The following is a 21152-nucleotide window of genomic DNA, read 5'->3' as shown; positions in this document are numbered from 1 at the left end:
CGCAGAGTCTGGAAGATCTAGAAAGTTTGATGTAGAAATTACAAAATGATGTTCTGTATGTATGCAGGCTTTATAGGTTGTTTTGTATATTACAATTATTATATAATTTGTTGTGGATTTTGTTTTTTGTTATGATTTTATTTATGTTATCTAAGTATTTAAATGATTGTTGTGTTCAATTTGCTTTTCACACAATTCTGTAAAAATAAAAAGGACAACATTTGTGTTCTTCTTTAAGGACTGGTTCAGGCGCCGTTTCAATCTGGCACCAGTATGAGAGTCTGAACTGTGCCAAAAAAATATTTATCCACTTCATATTTATCCACTTTCATATTTTCTCAACTTTGAGTCAACCCCAGGTTGTCAAAATGAGCGTCCATGCACTGTAAGGATGCCTGACGATCTGATTTGTGTCTTCTTTACAGAGCTGCGGCCCCCACGGGTGTCCTTCCAATGCGGAGCCAGAAGCGTCGATTGGAGCCACGCCCATTCTCAGCAGAGCGCTGTCAAAAGGGAAACGCTTCAGGTGAAAATCTGGCCTCATCACTCACATTCACACGCAGTGTAACGCAATCAACCTGCAATGTGACCTTGACCTTTGGACAATACACAAATGAGCTACACAATAGTCACGGATATGTGGCACTTTCTGGTCAACCAAAATTGATTTTTATAAACAACACACCAACAAATGCGGTAAGACTGAGAAAAATTAGCCTGCTGAGTTGATTTAACCAAAATACTTTTGGCACTTTCTGGTCAACCAAAATTGATTGTTATTAATAACACACCAACAAATGCGGTAAGATGGAGAAAAATTAGCCTGCTGAGTTGATTTAACCAAATACTTTTGGCACTTTCTGGTCAACCAAAATTGATTTTTATTAATAACACACCAACAAATGCCGTAAGACTGAGAAAAATTAGCCTGCTGAGTTGATTTAACCAAATACTTTTGCCACTTTCTGGTCAACCAAAATTGATTGTTATTATTAACACACCAACAAATGCCGTAAGACTGAGAAAAATTAGCCTGCTGAGTTGATTTAACCAAATATTTTTGGCACTTTCTGGTCAACCAAAATTGATTGTTATTAATAAAAAAACAACAAATGCCGTAAGACGGAGGAAAATTAGCCTGCTGAGTTGATTTAACCAAATACTTTTGGCACTTTCTGGTCAACCAAAATGGATTGTTATTAATAACACACCAACAAATGTGGTAAGACGGAGAAAAATTAGCCTGCTGAGTTGATTTAACCAAATACTTTTGGCACTTTCTGGTCAACCAAAATTGATTGTTATTAATAACACACCAACAAATGCCGTAAGACTGAGAAAAATTAGCCTGCTGAGTTGATTTAACCAAATACTTTTGGCACTTTCTGGTCAACCAAAATGGATTGTTATTAATAACACACCAACAAATGTGGTAAGACGGAGGAAAAATTAGCCTGCTGAGTTGATTTAACCAAATACTTTTGGCACTTTCAATAACACACCAACAAATGCGGTAAGACGGAGAAAAAATAGCCTGCTAAGTTCATTTAAGCAAATACTTTTGGCACTTTCTGGTCAACCAAAATTGATTGTTATTAATAACACACCAACAAATGCGGTAAGACTGAGAAAAATTAGCCTGTTGAGTTGATTTAACCAAATACTTTTGGCACTTTCAATAACACACCAACAAATGTGGTAAGACGGAGAAAAATGAGCCTGTTGAGTTGATTTAACCAAATACTTTTGGCACTTTCTGGTCAACCAAAATTGATTGTTATTAATAACACACCAACAAATGCGGTGAGACGGAGAAAAATTAGCCTGCTGAGTTGATTTAAACAAATACTTTTGGCACTTTCTGGTCAACCAAAATTGATTGTTATTATTAACACACCAACAAATGCCGTAAGACTGAGAAAAATTAGCCTGCTGAGTTGATTTAACCAAATATTTTTGGCACTTTCTGGTCAACCAAAATTGATTGTTATTAATAAAAAAACAACAAATGCCGTAAGACTGAGAAAAATTAGCCTGCTGAGTTGATTTAACCAAATACTTTTGGCACTTTCTGGTCAACCAAATTTGATTGTTATTGATAACACACCAACAAATGCGGTAAGACTGAGAAAAATTAGCCTGCTGAGTTGATTTAACCAAATACTTTTGGCACTTTCTGGTCAACCAAAATTGATTGTTATTAATAACACACCAACAAATGCGGTAAGACGGAGGAAAATTAGCCTGCTGAGTTGATTTAACCAAATACTTTTGGCACTTTCTTGTCAACCAAAATTGTTATTAATAACACACCAACAAATGCGGTAAGATGGAGAAAAATTAGCCTGCTGAGTTGATTTAACCAGATACTTTTGGCACTTTCTGGTCAACCAAAATTGATTGTTATTAATAACACACCAACAAATGCGGTAAGACTGAGAAAATTTAGCCTGCTGAGTTGATTTAACCAAATACTTTTGGCAAATAAAAATCCTGATACTTCTGCAGACAAATTTGGACACTTGATGACGTTCATGTCAGGCAACAAGCTTCAAACTGATGCACTGGAACTTCTCCCTCAGGCGGCGTCACTTGCACTCACTGCTGGCAAATCACCTGAAATGAGTGACGGTAAATGTCTGCTTTCCACTTGATCTATCGCCATTGTCCTAATTATGGGCTGCTTCGGAAAAGGCGGCCATAAATCTGCCACGTAATGGGATGCAAATGAGGAAAAAAATGGTGCAAAAAGCATGGCCACGTTTATTTAAAAGTCTGCATGATGAGTGCAGCTTCAGGCATTAGAAAGCAAGGACGTCCGGGATGTATCGCTGATTGGAGGCTGCCGCCACTAGACAGGTGACAAATTTGATGAAAAAAACACATTGCGGTGTCACGCAGGTGTTTCATCCAGGGCGGCAGACAGTCAATCATCTGTTCCGCTTGTCTGAGTCAGGCGAGGCGGCGCTGAATTAGACTCTGATGGATGATTTGGAGATGTTTTCGGCTGTTGACCCGAGAAAGAGCAACGCGGAGTGAGCCAGTAAAAAAACAAAAAAAAACAACAACAACAAATCCAAAAAGCTGTCAGTATGACGCAGGGCTTACCTTTGTATCTCCTTTGTGAATCCAAAAGTGTAACAACAACAGGGTTTCCCCAAGGGGTTTTTTGGGCTGCATGGGAGAGCAGACTACAAATTTAGTTTTTCTTATGACAAATAATTTTTAAGACTTAACTTATTTCACTTTTTTCAACAACCAGCAGAACATAAACCAAAAACATTGTAAAACTGTTCTCAGTGACTGATATGACATAACAGTGTAATGTTATTAAGAATAAACTAAAAAATTGTCGGGCTGCACGGTGTAAAGTGGTTAGCACGTAGGTCTCACAGCAAGTAGACCCCGGTTCAATTCCAAATTTGATTTGAAAGCAGGAAGGAACTGGAAAAGGGCAAAAATGTGAGACTAGACAGGTATGGCTGTTGCTAGGTAGAATTGGAAACCGGAAAAGTGCAAAAATGGGAGACTAGACAGGTATGGTTGTTGCTAGGGAGAATTGGAAACTGGAAAAGGGCAAAAAAAGGGGCGACTAGACAGGTATGGTTGTTGCTAGGTAGAATTGGAAACTGCAAAAGGGCAAAAAAGGGGAGACTAGACAGGTATGGTTGTTGCTAGGTAGAATTGGAAACTGGAAAAGGGCAAAAATGGGAGACTAGACAGGTATGGTTGTTGCTAGGTAGAATTGGAAACTGGAAAAGGGCAAAATGGGAGACTAGACGGGTATGGTTGTTGCTAGGTAGAATCGGAAACTGGAAAATGGCAAAAATGGGAGACTAGACAGGTATGGTTGTTGCTAGGTAGAATTGGAAACTGGTAAAAAGGGCAAAAATGTGAGACTAGACAGGTATGGTTGTTGCTAGGGAGAATTGGAAACTGGAAAAGGGCAAAAAAAGGGGCGACTAGACAGGTATGGTTGTTGCTAGGTAGAATTGGAAACAGCAAAAGGGCAAAAAGGGGGAGACTAGACAGGTATGGTTGTTGCTAGGTAGAATTGGAAACTGGAAAAGGGCAAAAATGGGAGACTAGACAGGTATGGTTGTTGCTAGGTAGAATTCCTAGGGTTCCATTCATTTTCTACCGATTTTCCTCACGAGGGTCGCGGGGTGTGCTGGAGCCTATCCCAGCTGTCTTCGGGCGAGAGGTGGTGTACATCCTAGACTGGTTGCCAGCCAATCACAGGGCACATATAGACAAACAACCATTCACACTCACATTCATACCTATGGATAATTTGGAGTCGCCAATTAACCTAGCATGTTTTTGGAATGTGGGAGGAAACCGGAGTACCCGGAGAAAACCCACGCATGCACCGGGAGAACATGCAAATTCCACACAGAGATTGCCGAGGGTGGAATTGAACCCTGGTCTCCTAGTACAAGAAAAACAACATGGTTCATCAGTTTTATGAGAGAAAACTTCCTGATAAATGATGCCCAATCGATCAGTGTTTCGCAAGCAGGATGCACAGCACCTGTATCGCCTCGTTGGCTTATTCCCTGCAAGATTGACACAAATAACATTTTGTGAGTCAATGAATAATCATGACATCGCTGCCGGTCCATGCCGTGTCTTTCTGTGCCGGTTCAGCATTTTTATGTTATAATCAAATGATGTCCAAATTACGAGTTGAAAGCTCATCAATAACTTGATGTTCGTGATGGGTGTCAATGTGCAACACACTATAGAGACACAGGCTGTGGGTCGCGACAGTACTACCCACAGGGGATCGGCTGTTGAAAAGCTTTTATCAATGTATGCTGATGATGTGTTTTTCCTCGGAAATTGGTCAATATTGATCACTGGCCAGGCTGCCAGGTGGACGAGTGGTTAGCAGGCAGACCTCACAGCGAGGAGACCAGGGTTCAATCCCACCCTCGGCCATCTCTGTGTGGAGTTTGCATGTTCTCTCCGTGCATGCGTGGGTTTTCGCTGGGTTTTCTTCAAATTGTCCATAGGTATGAATGTGAGTGTGAATGGTTGTCTATATGTGCCCTGTGATTGGCTGGCCACCAGTCCAGGGTGTACCCCGCCTCCCGCACCAAGACAGCTGGGATAGGCTCCAGCACCCCCTGCGACCCTCGTGAGGATAAGCGGTAAAAAATGAATGAATGAATGAATGAATGTATTGCAATATTTGATTTGACTAAAAATAGGCTATAGTCAACCACAAGACAGCGATCAATTCATTACTTTATGAATTTTTGATACTTAATGACTGTATTATGGACTGAGTGGTTAGCGCGCAGGCCACACAGCTAGGAGACCCGAGTTTGATTCCACCCTCGGCCATCTCTGGCCGGGTTTTCTCCGGGTACTCCGGTTTCCTCCCACATTCCAAAAACATGCTAGGTTAATTAGCGACTCCAAATTGTCCATAGGTATAAATGTGAGTGTGAATGGTTGTTTGTCTATATGTGCCCTGTGATTGGCTGATATGACATAACAATGTAATGTTATTAAGAATAAACTAAAAAATTGTCGGGCTGCACAGTGTAAAGTGGTTAGCACATAGGTCTCACAGCAAGGAGACCCCGGTTCAATTCCACCCTCCGGTTTCCTCCCACATTCCAAAAACATGCTAGGTTAATTAGCGACTCCAAATTGTCCATAGGTATGAATGTGAGTGTGAATGGTTGTTTGTCTACATATGCCCTGTGATTGGCTGGCTTACCCTGCCTCTCACCCGAAGACAGCTGGGATAGGCTCCAGCACCCCCGCGACCCTCATGAGGAAAAGCGGTAGAAAATGAATGAATGAATGATCACTGGCCAATTGATCGGCATCAGAAGATGGAAAATAATGAGGTTTATTCTCATTCTGTTTTTATGCATTTTCCCATTTTCTCATGTAAAGCAGTTAATTAAAAAAAACAACAATACAATTGTTGAGGTCATATCAGTACGCCTTTGTTCATTTTATTTTCGAATCAAGCCCGGAAAGTTTTGCATGTCAACTCCTTGTTAGACTTTCCCTATACTCGATGCCAACACACACACACACACACACACACAAACTGTAAGAACACCAGCTTTATTTTCTTGTTTTTCTTTCACCTCAACTCTAAGAATATGTTACATTCTGTTATTCTGCACAAACACAAAGTCTAAAAATGACAAAAGACCAAAGCAGCAAGACGCTAAAAGAAGAAACACTGTCCTGGAAATACTTTTCCTGCTGTGATATTTGTGTTACTCAATAGTCACTCATCCAAAATCATATAAGGCCCTCACCGTATATTGGCTTTAGTGAAACACAATAATAACTGCTTTGGTTTATTTTGTATTTCTTAAACATTTCAACATTACAAACTCAATAAAATGTCCTTTTGCAAACTTTTGCAGACATTTATGGCGTGGAGGAAACAACTATGAGGGCGTATTACAGCCACACTAAAAGAAAATCGAATAAAATGTGACCCACAATAACCATAACCTTGAATGAAGTTATTATTTTATGAGAAATTTGTCACATTAAAAACGATAGTCGCAAATTTATGACAATGAAGTCATAACACAAAAAAAAATTACGTCCGGAATCAGATTTATTCGGCATGTGTGTTACTACACTAGAAGTTTGACTCCGGTTTAACATTACTCTCAAAGTAAAACAATCTTTTGGTTAAGCAGGACAGTGATAGTAATCTGCCACTGAAACTGCAACAATTGTAAATAAAGTTGACATATAAAGGAAAACAATGAGAATACTATTATGCATATTTACATAAAGTCGCATAGAATTGAGGATGAATGATTTGCTCAGTCTTTTGGTTGAGCAGAACAGTGATAGTAATCTGCCACTGAAACTGCAGCAATTGTAAATAAAGTTGACATATAAAGGAAAACAATGAGAATACTATTATACATATTTACATAAAATCGCATAGAATTGGGGATGAATGATTTGCTCAGTCTTTTGGTTGAGCAGGACAGTGATAGTAATCTGCCACTGAAACTGCAACAATTGTAAATAAAGTTGACATATTGACATATAAAGGAAAACAATGACAATACTATTATACATATTTACATAAAGTCGCATAGAATTGAGAATGAATGGTTTGCTCAGTCTTTTGGTTAAGCAGGACAGTGATAGTAATCTGCCACTGAAACTGCAACAATTGTAAATAAAGTTGACATATAAAGGAAAACAATGAGAATACTATTATACATATTTACATAAAGTCGGGATGAATGATTTGCTCAGTCTTTTGGTTGAGCAGGACAGTGATAGTAATCTGCGACTGAAACTGCAACAATTGTAAATATAATTGACATATGAAGGAAAACAATGACAATACTATTATACATATTTACCTAAAGTCGCATAGAATTGGTGATGAATGATTTGCTCAGTTTTTTGGTTTAGCAAGACAGTGATAGTAACCTGCCACTGAAACTTGCTCCTTTGTTGGGAGGTTTTCTCTTCAGAGATGTGCTTTGTCAGGGTTACTTGGTGGAATTTATTCTTATTAATGAGGTTTGGACCCTTGGGTTGTATGGAGTGTGTCCAAAATTTTGGCCTTTACTGTAATTTAGAACGATATCACAGGAGCAGTTTGCCGATTAAAGATTGTTGAACCCACGCCAAGTTATGCAGGCCCAAGTTCGATTCCCTGCTCAGGCATCTCTGTGTGGAGTTTGCATGTTCTCCCCGTGCATGCGTGGGTTTTCTCCGGGTACTCCGGTTTCCTCCCACATTCCAAAAACATGCTAGGTTAATTAGCGACTCCAAATTGTCCATAGGTATGAATGTGAGTGTGAATGGTTGTTTGTCTATATGTGCCCTGTGATTGGCTGGCCACCAGTCCAGGGTGTACCCTGCCTCTTGCCCGAAGACAGCTGGGATAGGCTCCAGCACCCCCCCCCCGGACCCTTGTGAGGATAAGCGGTAGAAAATGAATGAATGAATGAATTAATGTAACATTTACAGGGCTTCTTGGATGCACAGTGATCGAGTGGTTAGCGTGCAGGCCCCACAGCTAGTAGACCCGAGTTCAATCCCACCCTCGGCCATCTCCGTGTGGAGTTTGCATGTTCTTCCGGTGAATGTATCGGTTTTCTCCGGGTACTTCGGTTTCCTCCCACATTCCAAAAACATGCTAGGTTAATTAGCGACTCCAAATTGTCCATAGGTATGAATGTGAGTGTGAATGGTTGTTTGTCTATATGTGCCCTGTGATTGGCTGGCCACCAGTCCAGGGTGTACTCTTGCCTGAAGACAGCTGGGATAGGCTCCAGCATGCCCGCGACCTTCATGAGGATAAGTGGTATAGAAAATGAATGGATGAGTTTTCCTTTTAATCCCTTTCTTTCCAAATGTTATCAACACAATCCCTAATTGAAAGTACTGAAAACTGTTCAGAAACATTTTTCCATTAAGTTCCAACGATGAAATATGGGAATTTTTGTCTAGTAGAGACAGTTATTTTTTTTCTAATGACCTTTTTTGTTTGACTTTTCCAGCAGTGCCAGTGGCAGTGTGACCTTGATTTATGACCCAGCAGCCGCTAAGCCAATGATGATGCTTTATTGGCCCTCTATCCTCCATCTTCTCACAGGAGGCGATGATTATGCAAATAAAAAAAAGTTTAATTGTTAAATGACATCTGTTTCGCATGATGACGATAGCCGTGCCGTAGGTTTTTTTTTTTGTTTTTTTTTTTAATATGCATTATAAATTTGGTCTCTCTCCTCATGGGCGCTTAACCGAAAGGTCATTCCCAAACAAGGAAGAGATAAAGATTTTACAACGGATTAGCGATCGCGGCGTGAATCCATGCAGCTGTGTTAAATCCCCGATATTCATCCACATGCTTCCTTCTGTTTTTTCCAGGAGCAATTCCCTCTCACTCAGCCCGGCGCTGAAACGGAAGGAGAGCAATCACTTCAGGACACCGCCCGTTTCCAGAGGAAAGCTGAAACTGTCGTCCAATCTCATGGACGCATCGAGAGGTCACGTGTACAAGCACTTGCAAGACGAGGAGGTGGAGTCAAACCATTTGGAGTCTTTAAGAAGGTGAAAACTTGAGGGAAACTCTCTCCGGGCCGAGGTCAGCCGCCCGGTTCAGGGGTTAAACTGGCGAGACGGAGGGATAATTTGGCGAGAAATGAGTTTATGACCCCCCCCCCCCCCCACACACACACGTTTTGGGTCTGTAACAGCTTATGAAATGTGATCTGCTGAGCAACTCCTTCATGCCAGGCTGTCACAACTCATCGGGATAACAGTCTTGATCCCAAACTGCTGGGTCGCATCCTGGTGGTGGCGGCCAAATCGGAGATTGGTGTCTGCGTGTCGCTGCTGCCCTGCTGCCATGCTTTTTCCAAACAAAAACTAAACCCATAACGGGCTGCACGGCGGACAATTGGTTAGCATGCAGGAGACCCGAGTTCAATTCCACCTACATGTTCTCCCCGTGCATGCGTGGGTTTTCTCCGGGTACTCCGGTTTCCTCCAAAAACATTCCAAAAACATGCTAGGTTAATTAGCGACTCCAAATTGTCCATAGGTATGAATGTGAGTGTGAATGGTTGTTTGTCTATATGTGCCCTGTGATTGGCTGGCCACCAGTCCAGGGTGTACCCCGCCTCTCGTCCCGAAGACAGCTGGGATAGGCTCTAGCACCCACAATGGATGGATGTTATTTGTCATGTTAATATATTAAATATGAATATTTCTGGGGCTGCACAGTGGTCTTGTGGTTAGCATGTAGGCCACACAGATCGGGAAGACCTGGGTTTGAATCTCTGCTCAGGCATCTCTGTGTGGAATTTTCATGCTATCGGTTTCCTCCCACATTCCAAAAACATGCTAGGTTAATTAGCGACTCCAAATTGTCCATAGGTATGGATGTGAGTGTGAATGGTTGTTTGTCTATATGTGCCCTGTGATTGGTTGGTCACCAGTCCAGGGTGTACCCCGCCTCTCGCCCGAAGAGACGACAGCTGGGATAGGCTCCAGCACCCTCCACGACCCTCATGGAGATAAGATAAGTCTTCGGGTGAGAGGCGGGTTACACCCTTGACTGGTGGCCAGCCAATCACAGGGCACATATAGACAAACAACCATTCACACTCACATTCATACCTATGGACAATTTGGAGTCGCTAATTAACCTAGCATGTTTTTGGAATGTTTTTGGAGAAAACCAGAGTACCTGGAGAAAACCCACGCATGCACGGGGAGAACTTGCAAACTCCACACACAGATGGCCGAGTGTGGAATTGAACCCTGGTCTCCTAGCTGTGAGGTCTGCGCGCTAACCACTCGACCATTGTGCTGCCCTAACACCTTAAACTAAAGTCAACTAAATGTCCTACTATACTTTTCAACAAGAACCGCATAATTTCTGTATGTGGAATCAAAGTATGGCCCGGATTGAGTAAGAAACAATACACCAAGATGAGTAAATTGTATTACAAAGATCACATATGAAATACATATGAAATACTAAACGTTAGACTTCCGTGATTGCCTTCTTATGGAGAATTCCGGAGTGACCTCATTCTGGACATCACACAATAAAAGTCTCGTAACGGACATCCCCGAGTTCTCAGGATTCATTGCAAGTCAGGACAGAACCTCGTCCTACTTTTCCACTACTTTGACACAATTTAAGATTCAGCAGCTGGTTTGAAAAGTAGACTTTTCTACTACTCACCAGGCGGCTATCTAAGGGCTTAAATCACTTTAGACTTTCTAACTGCGATGGTCTTCACCGGAAAAGAAGCCTCACTTGTCAAATCCTTGCTCAGATTTGTCATCAAAAGGTGAGTGAACTGACATTTTGGGATGGATATGGATGTAAATTCAGGGCTTTTTTTTCCAAATGAATAATACATGAATTCTAATGCCTCATAAATAAATGGTTATCTATGAAATTAGTTAGCTAGTTAGGGAGACCGTGCAAAAACAAACTTAGATCAGTGTGGGACCTTTGGAGTAATTTTATACATTATAATTATTCAAAGACTATATACCAGAAATCTACGATATATCATGATATTTACATCATTGAAGACTTTCAAAAACGTATTGGACGACATGCATACGAAATGTACAAATACACTTAAAATTCTTATGTTACAAAAATAAATTTCAAGGAAAAAAGCAGTCACTCTATCCCTGCATGAGTGACTGAAGTAACACAAGCCTGTACAGCCGTCTTGTCAAATGCACCGCATACATTACGGGACAAGTTTACCAAGTAACTTTAAATACAAACCGAAATAGCGGCTAGCTGAAGAAAACCTAATAAAGTGGAGGCAGTGTCCGAAGAGGTGGTTGCTGTGTGACTGGCCAATCACAGAGCATGAATTGTGAATACATAATGAGCAGTTTCTTTGAACACGAATACGGAATACGGACGAAATGAACTCATTTCCGACAAAAATACATTACTCGTAACGAGTGTCCGGCTCATCCCTAATATCTATCTATCAAAATAAAATGGCGGATCTCATGATTTGATTTTCAATTTTTCCAATGCCCAAAGTTGTGCACCACTTATTGACATACAAAAATCCCACATCAAAACCACACAATATATAGATATGCGTGGGTTTTCTCCGGGTATTCCGGTTTCCTCCAAAAACATTCCAAAAACATGCTAGGTTAATTAGCGACTCCAAATTGTCCATATGTATGAATGTGAGTGTGAATGGTTGTTTGTCTATATGTGCCCTGTGATTGGCTGGCCACCAGTCCAGGATGTACCCCGCCTCCCGCCCGAAGACAGCTGGGATAGGCTCCAGCATACACGCAACATAGTAATAATAATAGTAATAATTGCTTAGATGAGGATTTTCATGTATATGTGTTACTGTGGCTGCACGGCCGTCGAGTGGTTAGCGCGCAGGCCACACAGCTAGGAAACTGGAGTTCGATTCCACCCTTGGAATGTTATCCCCGTACGTGCATGTGTGGGTTTTCTCCGGGTACTCCGGTTTCCTCCAAAAACATTCCAAAAACATGCTAGGTTAATTAGCGACTCCAAATTGTCCATAGGTATGAATGTGAGTGTGAATGGTTGTTTGTCTATATGTGCCCTGTGATTGGCTGGCTAAAAAAGTATTTAATCCCAGAATAACAAAAAAAAAAAAAAAATCCCCACTAAAACGGGACGAAACCAAAACCAATCCTCACACGATTGTTACATCCCATAATGTGTGTGAATGCTTTGTGTGTGTTTCCCTCTTCTCGTCTGCAGAGTGGTGACACACCTGGAAGGTGCATCCCAGGTGTGTCAGATTAGTGATTAGGTAGCATAGCTGGTATAAAGGAGGCAGACGGCGAGCAGTTCCGTTTGTCTTCCTGCTCTACCAAACATTGTTGTGTGTGTGAGACCAACCATTTTTGATTTATAGTTTCTGTTAATTGCAAGTATACATTTTTGTAAGAAAATAATGGTTTTATTTCATTTGAACATGCATCAGATTACAATTGAATGCATCCCATAATCAGTTCACAGTTCCACATGTCCAAAAGGAGTAGGAAGAAGCAAAGCTTATTAAATTCTACCCCTCCAACTGGTACTTTTACAATCAGTAACTGTTACATTTGTTCACTTCCTGCTTTCTAATATAGTTTAATGTTTTTTTTTCTTTTTTTTTGGTTTTTTAATTAATGCACATCGTACCAAAGTACGAGGTGATATGACCATCCAATGACATAATGGGTACCATAATAAGTGTCAATATAGTGATATATATATAGCACATCATGACTGGTTCAAGACTCTTCATCCTTGTATTTAGCAAACATCAACTGCTTGTATTGTTTCTTGAATTGGCTCATCGTTGTGCATTGTTTGAGGGTCTTACTCAATCCATTCCATAGTTTGATTCCATATACTGAAATGCTATGGCTTTTTAACGTAGTCCTAGCATAGAAGTGTTTCAAATTGTCGAGAAGTATTGGATGACATTTTTAGCTAATTGGTTATTTTTTAGCCTTATGCATTATTTTAATGTGTTTAATGTATGTTTGAAGATGAACTATATCAGCAAGTTGAAGTATTTGTGATTTTAGAAATAAGGAGTTAGTATGTTCTCTGTAGGCGGCATTATGAATTATCCTTACTGGCCTTTTTTTTTGCAGTACATTTAGCGAGTGAAGATGACTTTTATAGTTATTAGCCCATATTTCCATACAATAAGTAAGATATGGTAGAACCAGAGAGCAATAAATAAAAAAATGTCATTTTACAAGACTGTTATAGTGTTATGTTAGGAATTGAATATTTTCCACTGTGTTCTGTTCTGGATGGGTACTGCAGCTTGTCTACACCAGAGAGATAACACACTTACAAGACCTTTCGCTCGGAACAAAGACACTCTGTTCTTATTAATTAATCTCACAAGCACACTTAGTTTCGTTATGAGTCACCCTTCTATCTGCTGAGAGTCTCAGCCTCTTAGCCGAGATTGATTGAAACCAGATCAGACCAATTTTAGTCATTTATTTATTTATTTATTCACAGGGATAGTGCATATTACTATTTTTGCTGTCAATGTGACAGAATTAGCCAAAAGGCTATTTTTCATCTGTAATACCTCGTTCTAATCCCATTTACTGAAAGTATAAGTCTATAAACCCAAATAGTGGGAACACAGTGGACAGCAGTACAGTAAACCTCGGATATATCGGACTCGGATATATCGGAAATTCGCTCACAACGGACAGATAAAAAATAACCGATTTTTCTTTAATGCATTTCCAATAAAAATTCATTGCATATATCGGATTTTTTATAACGGATTTCGCCTATTTCGGACAAAATCTCCAGTCCCGTTCCAATGCATTTCCATTAAATTTCCCTCGCATATATCGGATGGCCGCATCGTGGCGCTCCGATTCGCCGAATCGTGACAGGCCGCTATACGACGTCATTTGCAGCGTTTGCAGCGTTGCCTGCGCATCCAGGTACATTGGAAACATAGTCAAGGAAGTGCCTTTTTATAACGGATAAAATCCAATTTACGCATATACCGGATATAAATCCGATATATGCGTAAAATGGACATTTTCCGGTATACGCATATAACGGATTTCGCTTATATCGGACAAAACCAGTGGGAACAATTGGATCCGATATATCCGAGGTTTACTGTACTAGTCATTACTGTTAATAACTGGAATAATGCATCCTCCACCATCCTTAGTACCTCGAGTTCGTCTATGAACTGCTGTTCGGATGTTGACACACCGCTAAACCGTTATTGATTTTATAAATAAAACACAGATTTGACCATGTTTTCCCAGAAGAGTAGTTTGTTTGCGTAAAACCGATGGTGAAAACTGGATGGTTTCTTCTCTAAAAGTTTTATTGTGCATTTTTGAAGTGACTGCAAGGGTTTGAGAGATGTACTATAATAATCCTACGACCAAATTTGGTCATTAGTAAATGAAGTGTGAGGAGATCATCGCAATTATGTAAATTATTGCTGCCTGTGTGGACATTTGATGGTGAATAGGATACACCAACGAACAGTTAACGGTTTAAGTTTCCTGATCATTGAGACTACCTCCTTACTGATCACTGATAGACCAAAAAAAATCTGGGTGGACTTCAACCTCTAAAAGTGTCGGTTCTAACAATTACAAAAAATACATACGGTATTTAAACTGTTTAAGACTTAAGACTGGACTTAAACTGTTATGCTTTTTCCACTTTTCTTACCTATAAATGTCGTTAGAATGTTGTATTCTTGTTTTAAACGATGCCAAAATGTCAGAAAATTAGGTTTGTGCATTTGGAACTGAGCCCTAAAAAAACTTTGGATGATTCTGAACGCTCTGTTTCAAAAGGCGTGGTAAAACTGCTCCTTTTGTGATGTCACAGAGGCCAGACTTCCTTATATGGTTCATACTTAAGAAGCGCTAATCACAGCGGAGTGGTCATAAATTAAATTAAAACAGATGATTTTTGTCGGAAGCATAAATCAAAGAAAATACAGCTGGAATAGGTGCAGATTCTGGATGATCTGTGCGGGTTATTGTGTGGCGCTGCTCTATAGGAGACTACAACTCAATACAATTGAGTAAAAGATAAGATTTAAGATAAAAGTATCACTGCTTGTGTTGTTTTTAGTGTTGCGTTGCCTAGCATCAAGCTTTTCCTCAGAAAGCAGAACGTCAAGGAGCCCAATAAAACCTCAAAATTAAACAACCCTGAGAAGACTTTATTTTATTTCTAGATGCTGAAGAAATTGCGACTTAGAAACACACTAATTTGGCGTCAGCCTGTGCCACTTTATCAAAAACCTTCCCGTCATTAAAGCAGCAGCAGTGTCCCTCACGTATTCCGCACCCTTAAAGCGGCGCCTCGAAGGATAACGCTGCCTTTATGTGACCTATTTCCAAAAAATGTATATTTTTCTGTGCAAAAGCTCCAAATTCTGAATGAGCGTATCCCCCAATCGAGGTCATGGCTTTTGTCTCCATTTTGAAAGAGAATTAGTGTGAAATGTGAGGCTCAATGACAGTCATGTTTCCTTTTTAACATGAATTCTCCAGAGAGTTAGCCTTGATGGAAGTTAACCTCACAAGTTCTCAAACTCAAATTTCACGGAGAACAACTTGCATAAGTTAACTTTTTCTAGTTATCTCCACAAGCAGAAAAACAAATGCAAAGCGAGGTAATACAATCAGGACCAGGATGAGACGCACCGGCTTTATGATAATGGCAAGGTTTGCCTGCTTTTGCTGAATTTCCATTCCATTTGCACTATTAAACATGTCTGAAAAGAAGTAGAAAGAATCAGAGTTTAGCATCTGATATTGATCCGATATCAGCACAGATCATATTTACTTTTATTACTATGTAAGAAGGCTTGATCAAATGATATTAGTCAAACAGAAAATACCGGAAATACCGTCTACCACCGGAAGAGTGTGCATGGCAAGTTTTGAACTCTGCTCCAATGTCTTTTTTTTGGGGACTTCAATGATATTATCCGATTTTGGAGGGGGGGCAGATATCGAAGCGATATCCAACTGATCAGACAACCCTGATTTATATGGCTTTGTGTTCTCCCCACCACAGAAAATAATTGCCAGCAACAGTAAAACCTCCCCGGTTTTGCGCTACCACCGGAAGAGTGTGCATGGCAAGTTTTGAACTCTGCTCCAATGTTGTTGTTTTTTGGACTTCAATGATATTATCCGATTTTGGGGGGGCAGATATCAAAGCGATCAAACTGATCGAACAACCCTGATGTTTATTGTTTATATGGCTTTGTGTTCTCCCCGTGCATGGGTAGGTTTCCTCCCACATTCCAAAAACATGCTAGGTTAATTGGCGACTCTAAATTGACCATAGGTATGAGTGTGAATGGTTGTTTGTCTATATGTGCCCTGCCAATGGCTCTTTGGCATCCAATGGGAGTTTCTTATGATTTGGAAAGCCATATTGTTGCTGAAAATCCTTTTTCCGATGTGCAATAAATTTGGTCGTATACAACCTCCATGGTTTTGCGCTACCACCAGAAGAGTGTGCATGGCAAGTTTTGAACTCTGCTCCAATGTCTTTTTTTTTTTGGACTTCAATGATATAATTTTTGATTTTTGGTGGGCAGATATCGAACTGATCGGACAACCTTGATGTTTATTGTTTATATGGCTTTGTGTTCTCCCCGTGCATGGGTGGGTTTTCTCCGGTTTCCTCCCACATTCCAAAAACATGCTATGTTAATTAGCGACTCCAAATTGTCCTTAGGAATGAATGTGAGTGTGAATGGATGTTTGTCTATGTGTGCCCTGCCGGCGACCAGTCCAGGGTGTACAGGGTGTACAACCCGCGACCCTAGTGACGACAAGCGTCATCTGTCTGGTTCTGTTTCTCGTCAACACCATGTTTTTGTATGCCTCAACGCTTCTCATTAGTAATCAATGCAGATTGCTGGCCTTTTACGAGGTTAAAGTGACCCAATTCTGGACCGAACAGACATACAACCAGGCTTACCTCCTGCTCCCTTCTTCCTAGTTGCCATGGTTACTTAGAGGAGTGGATGAGAGAGAGGTAAAATAAGGGAAGATTGTAACGATAGTGCAGCAAAAGGGACGATAAAGGCGGGGGAAAGTATACAAAAAAAAAAAACTCGGGAATGCCCCTTCTACTGATACAACAAATTGCCCCCACCAAACACCCCTCTAGCTACCCCCCTGACGAGCCTTGTCACTTTTATTATCCGGTGTCAAAACATATTTACCCATCTCAGATAAGGACCTCACTGAAGGCAAATGTGAAATGGGGAGTCAGGGGGGGTTTATTTTTAGATATATTTGATCTGCCCAGATTTACCTCTGGCTTCCCCTTCTAAGACGGGGAGGGGGAAATTTGGTTATGCTACAAAGAGTCTCTCAAGGCTGGCAATAAGACTGACTGGGTCTCATAAGGCAGCGGGAACACTCAATGTGATCCGAGGCCACGTATACATGGACCCAAATATTCCAATAGCCACGTTTACATGGACCCAAATATTCCAATAGCCACGTTTACATGGACCCAAATATTCCAATAGCCACGTTTACATGGACCCAAATATTCCAATAGCCACGTTTACATGGACCCAAATATTCCAATAGCCACATTTTCATGGACCCAAATATTCCAATAGCCACGTTTACATGGACCCAAATATTCCAATAGCCACGTTTACATGGACCCAAATATTCCAATAGCCACGTTTACATGGACCCAAATATTCCAATAGCCACGTTTACATGGACCCAAATATTCCAATAGCCACGTTTACATGGACCCAAATATTCCAATAGCCACATTTTCATGGACCCAAATATTCCAATAGCCACGTTTACATGGACCCAAATATTCCAATAGCCACGTTTACATGGACCCAAATATTCCAATAGCCACGTATCACGTGATGTTGTTTACGTTTTACTGGGCATGCCCCATTGACTATTCTGGTTGAGTATAGCGGCGCATGTAGACACGGGATTGGAATATTCCTTTCCATGTATACCATTGCTTTTGGAAAGATCATTCGGAAAGAGAAAAACTCATGTAAACGTGGCTAATGTAAGCAAAATGTTCCATTCCTATTTAGTGCTATTTAGCTTAGTGGTCAGTTGTTTGTTTTTGTCAAGCCATTTTGGCTTTTGGTTCATACAATACAGGCCAAAATCTGACACATACACAACATGACCCCCAGGGTCCGAACCCCAAAATGTTACTTTTTGTTTGTCACATGGCGGCGATTATTTACATGGTTTTGCTTGTGTCTTCCATCTCAAGGTGTGACGCTACCGGGGGAAAGGTGACCACCATCCTCAGCAGGACCTCCCACTTCAAAAAGCGATGGGCCGAGGTCCCTTGCACCCGTCTGGATAAAGGAAGCAACTTCCCTCCGCCTTCCCTTCGTACCCGATCCGTTCCCATCATCCCGTCACTCCAGGCATGTGATCTTGAGGGAAGGAATTCGGATGTGGACAAGCAGAGCCAAAACGGGCGTTCCGTTGAGATCGCCGTAGAACTCGATTCAGAACTTTCAAGCCCCGTGACCAAGTCTTCGCCATCAGGAGAAAAGTTCCAGTATTCCGCTAACGGAGGTTTAAAGATGTCCGTCAAGAATCCCAACAGCAGGGGAAACTCAAGTTGATCGGATTAATTTTACAAACTTTCAAAGACATCAGTTCCGATACCCTTTTTCCTGTTTGGACCGTCTATGTGGCCACATGGACCAATACGGAACCGATTGATCCGCGGAAAACGAACTATATAAACAAAACAAAAACAAGCACACATTGTGAATAAACTCATAAAAAGGACAACCAACTGACTGATGGGGTAAAAAAAAAAAACAAAAACAAAAAACAAACGCCACTATTTAAAGGGAGCTTCTAACTAGAAACCAAAATAGTGTGTCTCTATGTTGTTTCTCTATTGTAAAGAAATGAAATTATATATGTCATCTAATATATGTCACATAGACGTATATATATTTGACATACCATTGTGACAAAATAAAGATGTTAATGGAGGTCTTCTGGTTTTTTGGTCATCTCAAGACAATTTTTCGACGACAGTCATCACACTTCGAATATCGTTCATCGCTAAATGATGACTGTTTTGGCGTAGATTATGGTTCATTAGTAGTCAAAAAACATAATAAAGTAATTTGGCCGCTAGCATTAGCAATGTGGTGTAAACCAAAAAATAAGGGTGCTATGACTGTGTTCGAAACCGCATACTTAACTACTACTTATGCTAACTCTTTGAGTATGCAGTGTATCTACACTAGTAGTATTCGATTTTTGAGTATGCGAGACTACTCGCCAGAAATGTTGAGTATGTATCATCAGTTTACTCACACTCAAAGTACCCAGGATGCAACACGTCGTAACGTAACCGCGAAAAAAAAAACGTTAGCTTAGCTTAGGGGTGTTTTATTTTGTTAAAAATAACCAGAAGTGCGTAGCTCATTTCGACTAGCTTAAATTTTGCCGAATTCATCAGAACAAAATTGTAAACGGTTGGATTGAGTATGTATCATCGGCTTACTACTCATACTCAAATTACCCAAGATGCAACACGTCGTAACGTAACCGCAAAAAAAAAACGTTAGCTTAACACTTAGCTGTAGGATGAACCAAACGGCAGCTATATTGCGAGTTGGTTCACTTCTTATTTTCAAAGTAAAAGCAGTGATTTATCACAATGGTTTTTTTTGTATGAGAAAATTAAGGGGGTGTTTTATTTTGTTAAAAATAACCAGAAGTGCGTAGCTCATTTCGACTAGCTTAAATTTTGCCGAATTCATCAGAACAAAATTGTAAACGGTTGGATTGAGTATGTATCATCGGCTTACTACTCACACTCAAATTACCCAGGATGCAACGCGTTGTGACGTCACAACAAAAAAAAAAACGTTAGCTTAACACTTAGCAGCAGGATAGACCAAACGGTGGATATATTGCTAGTTTGTTCACTTCTTGTTTTCAAAGTAAAAGCAATTATTTATCACTGTTTTTTTGTATGAGAAAAGTAAGGGGGTGTTTTATTTTGTGAAAAATAACCAGAAGTGCGTTGCTCACAACGGCTAGCTTAAATTTAGCCAAATTCAACCGAACAAAATCATAAACGGTTGGTATTTGGACAAATAAATGGCACACTCTGGATCAAAACGGCCACTTAAACCCTAAAACCAGTCAACTAAGGTTCGGTAAAGAGGTTGAGGTTGATGCCATCTGTTTGTTTGGGTTACTACTATTATTATTATTATTATTATTTTGATATATGAATTTGTGCTTACAGTTTCATATACCAATGTTGCTTTCAATTCAGGCATTTTCCAGGGTGGCTTCACTTTACGTAAGTAATCATGGATTTATAATGCTCGTCTAAGCAATTTTTTTTTGTTGAGTAATTATGTGTTTCTACATGAGCGCCAACATCGCGTCATCAGTGAAACATGGAAGTATATAAAATGTTTTTAGGCTACATTGACTGTTGTCATAGCTGTGCAATTGATTCACTAACATGTCTGAATCAGACTCGCATTGACAGAGTTGATGCCATCTGTTTGTTTGGGTTACTACTATTATTATTATTATTATTATTATTATTATTTTGATATATGATATCGTGCTTACGGTTTCATATACCAATGTTGCTTTCAAATCAGGCATTTTCCAGGGTGGCTTCACTTTACGTAAGTAATCATGGATTTATAATACTGGTGTAAGCATTTTTTTTTTGGAGTAATTATGTGTTTCTACACAAGCGCCAATATCGGGTCATCAGTGAAACATGGAAGTATATAAAATATTTTTATTTTAGTGAAACATGGAAGTATATAAAATATTTTTAGGCTACATTGACTGTTGTCGTAGCCGTGCAATTGATTCACCAACATGTCTGTATCAGACTCGAATTAACAGAGTTGATGCCATCTGTTTGGGTTACTATTATTATTATTTTGATATATGATATCGTTCTTATGGTTTCATATACCAATATTGCTTTCATTTTCCAGGGTGGCTTCGCTTTACGTAAGTAATCATGGATTTATAATGCTGGTCTAAGCAAATTTTTTTTGAGTAATTATGTTTCTATACAAGCGCCA

The 21152-nt window shown here is 40.1% G+C and overlaps 1 protein-coding gene across 1 annotated transcript in view; it reads left to right on the top strand.

Moving 5' to 3' along the window:
• The window catches only part of nrg3b (neuregulin 3b), a 268690-nt gene extending 249622 nt beyond the window's left edge, over positions 1–19068 (top strand). Inside the window, exons 7-9 of the mRNA XM_058061816.1 lie at positions 426–526; positions 8896–9078; positions 18323–19068. Coding sequence (XP_057917799.1) covers positions 426–526; positions 8896–9078; positions 18323–18686 — 648 coding nt within the window. The 3' untranslated portion in view covers positions 18687–19068. The remainder of the gene's footprint in view (positions 1–425; positions 527–8895; positions 9079–18322) is intronic.
• The last annotated feature ends 2084 nt before the right edge of the window (positions 19069–21152 follow it).

The sequence above is a fragment of the Doryrhamphus excisus genome, chromosome 22 (assembly GCF_030265055.1).
Source record: "Doryrhamphus excisus isolate RoL2022-K1 chromosome 22, RoL_Dexc_1.0, whole genome shotgun sequence".
Taxonomy (NCBI): Eukaryota; Metazoa; Chordata; class Actinopteri; order Syngnathiformes; family Syngnathidae; genus Doryrhamphus; species Doryrhamphus excisus.
Note: the sequence above shows the minus strand (reverse complement) of the source record. Positions and strands in the feature narration are given on the sequence as shown.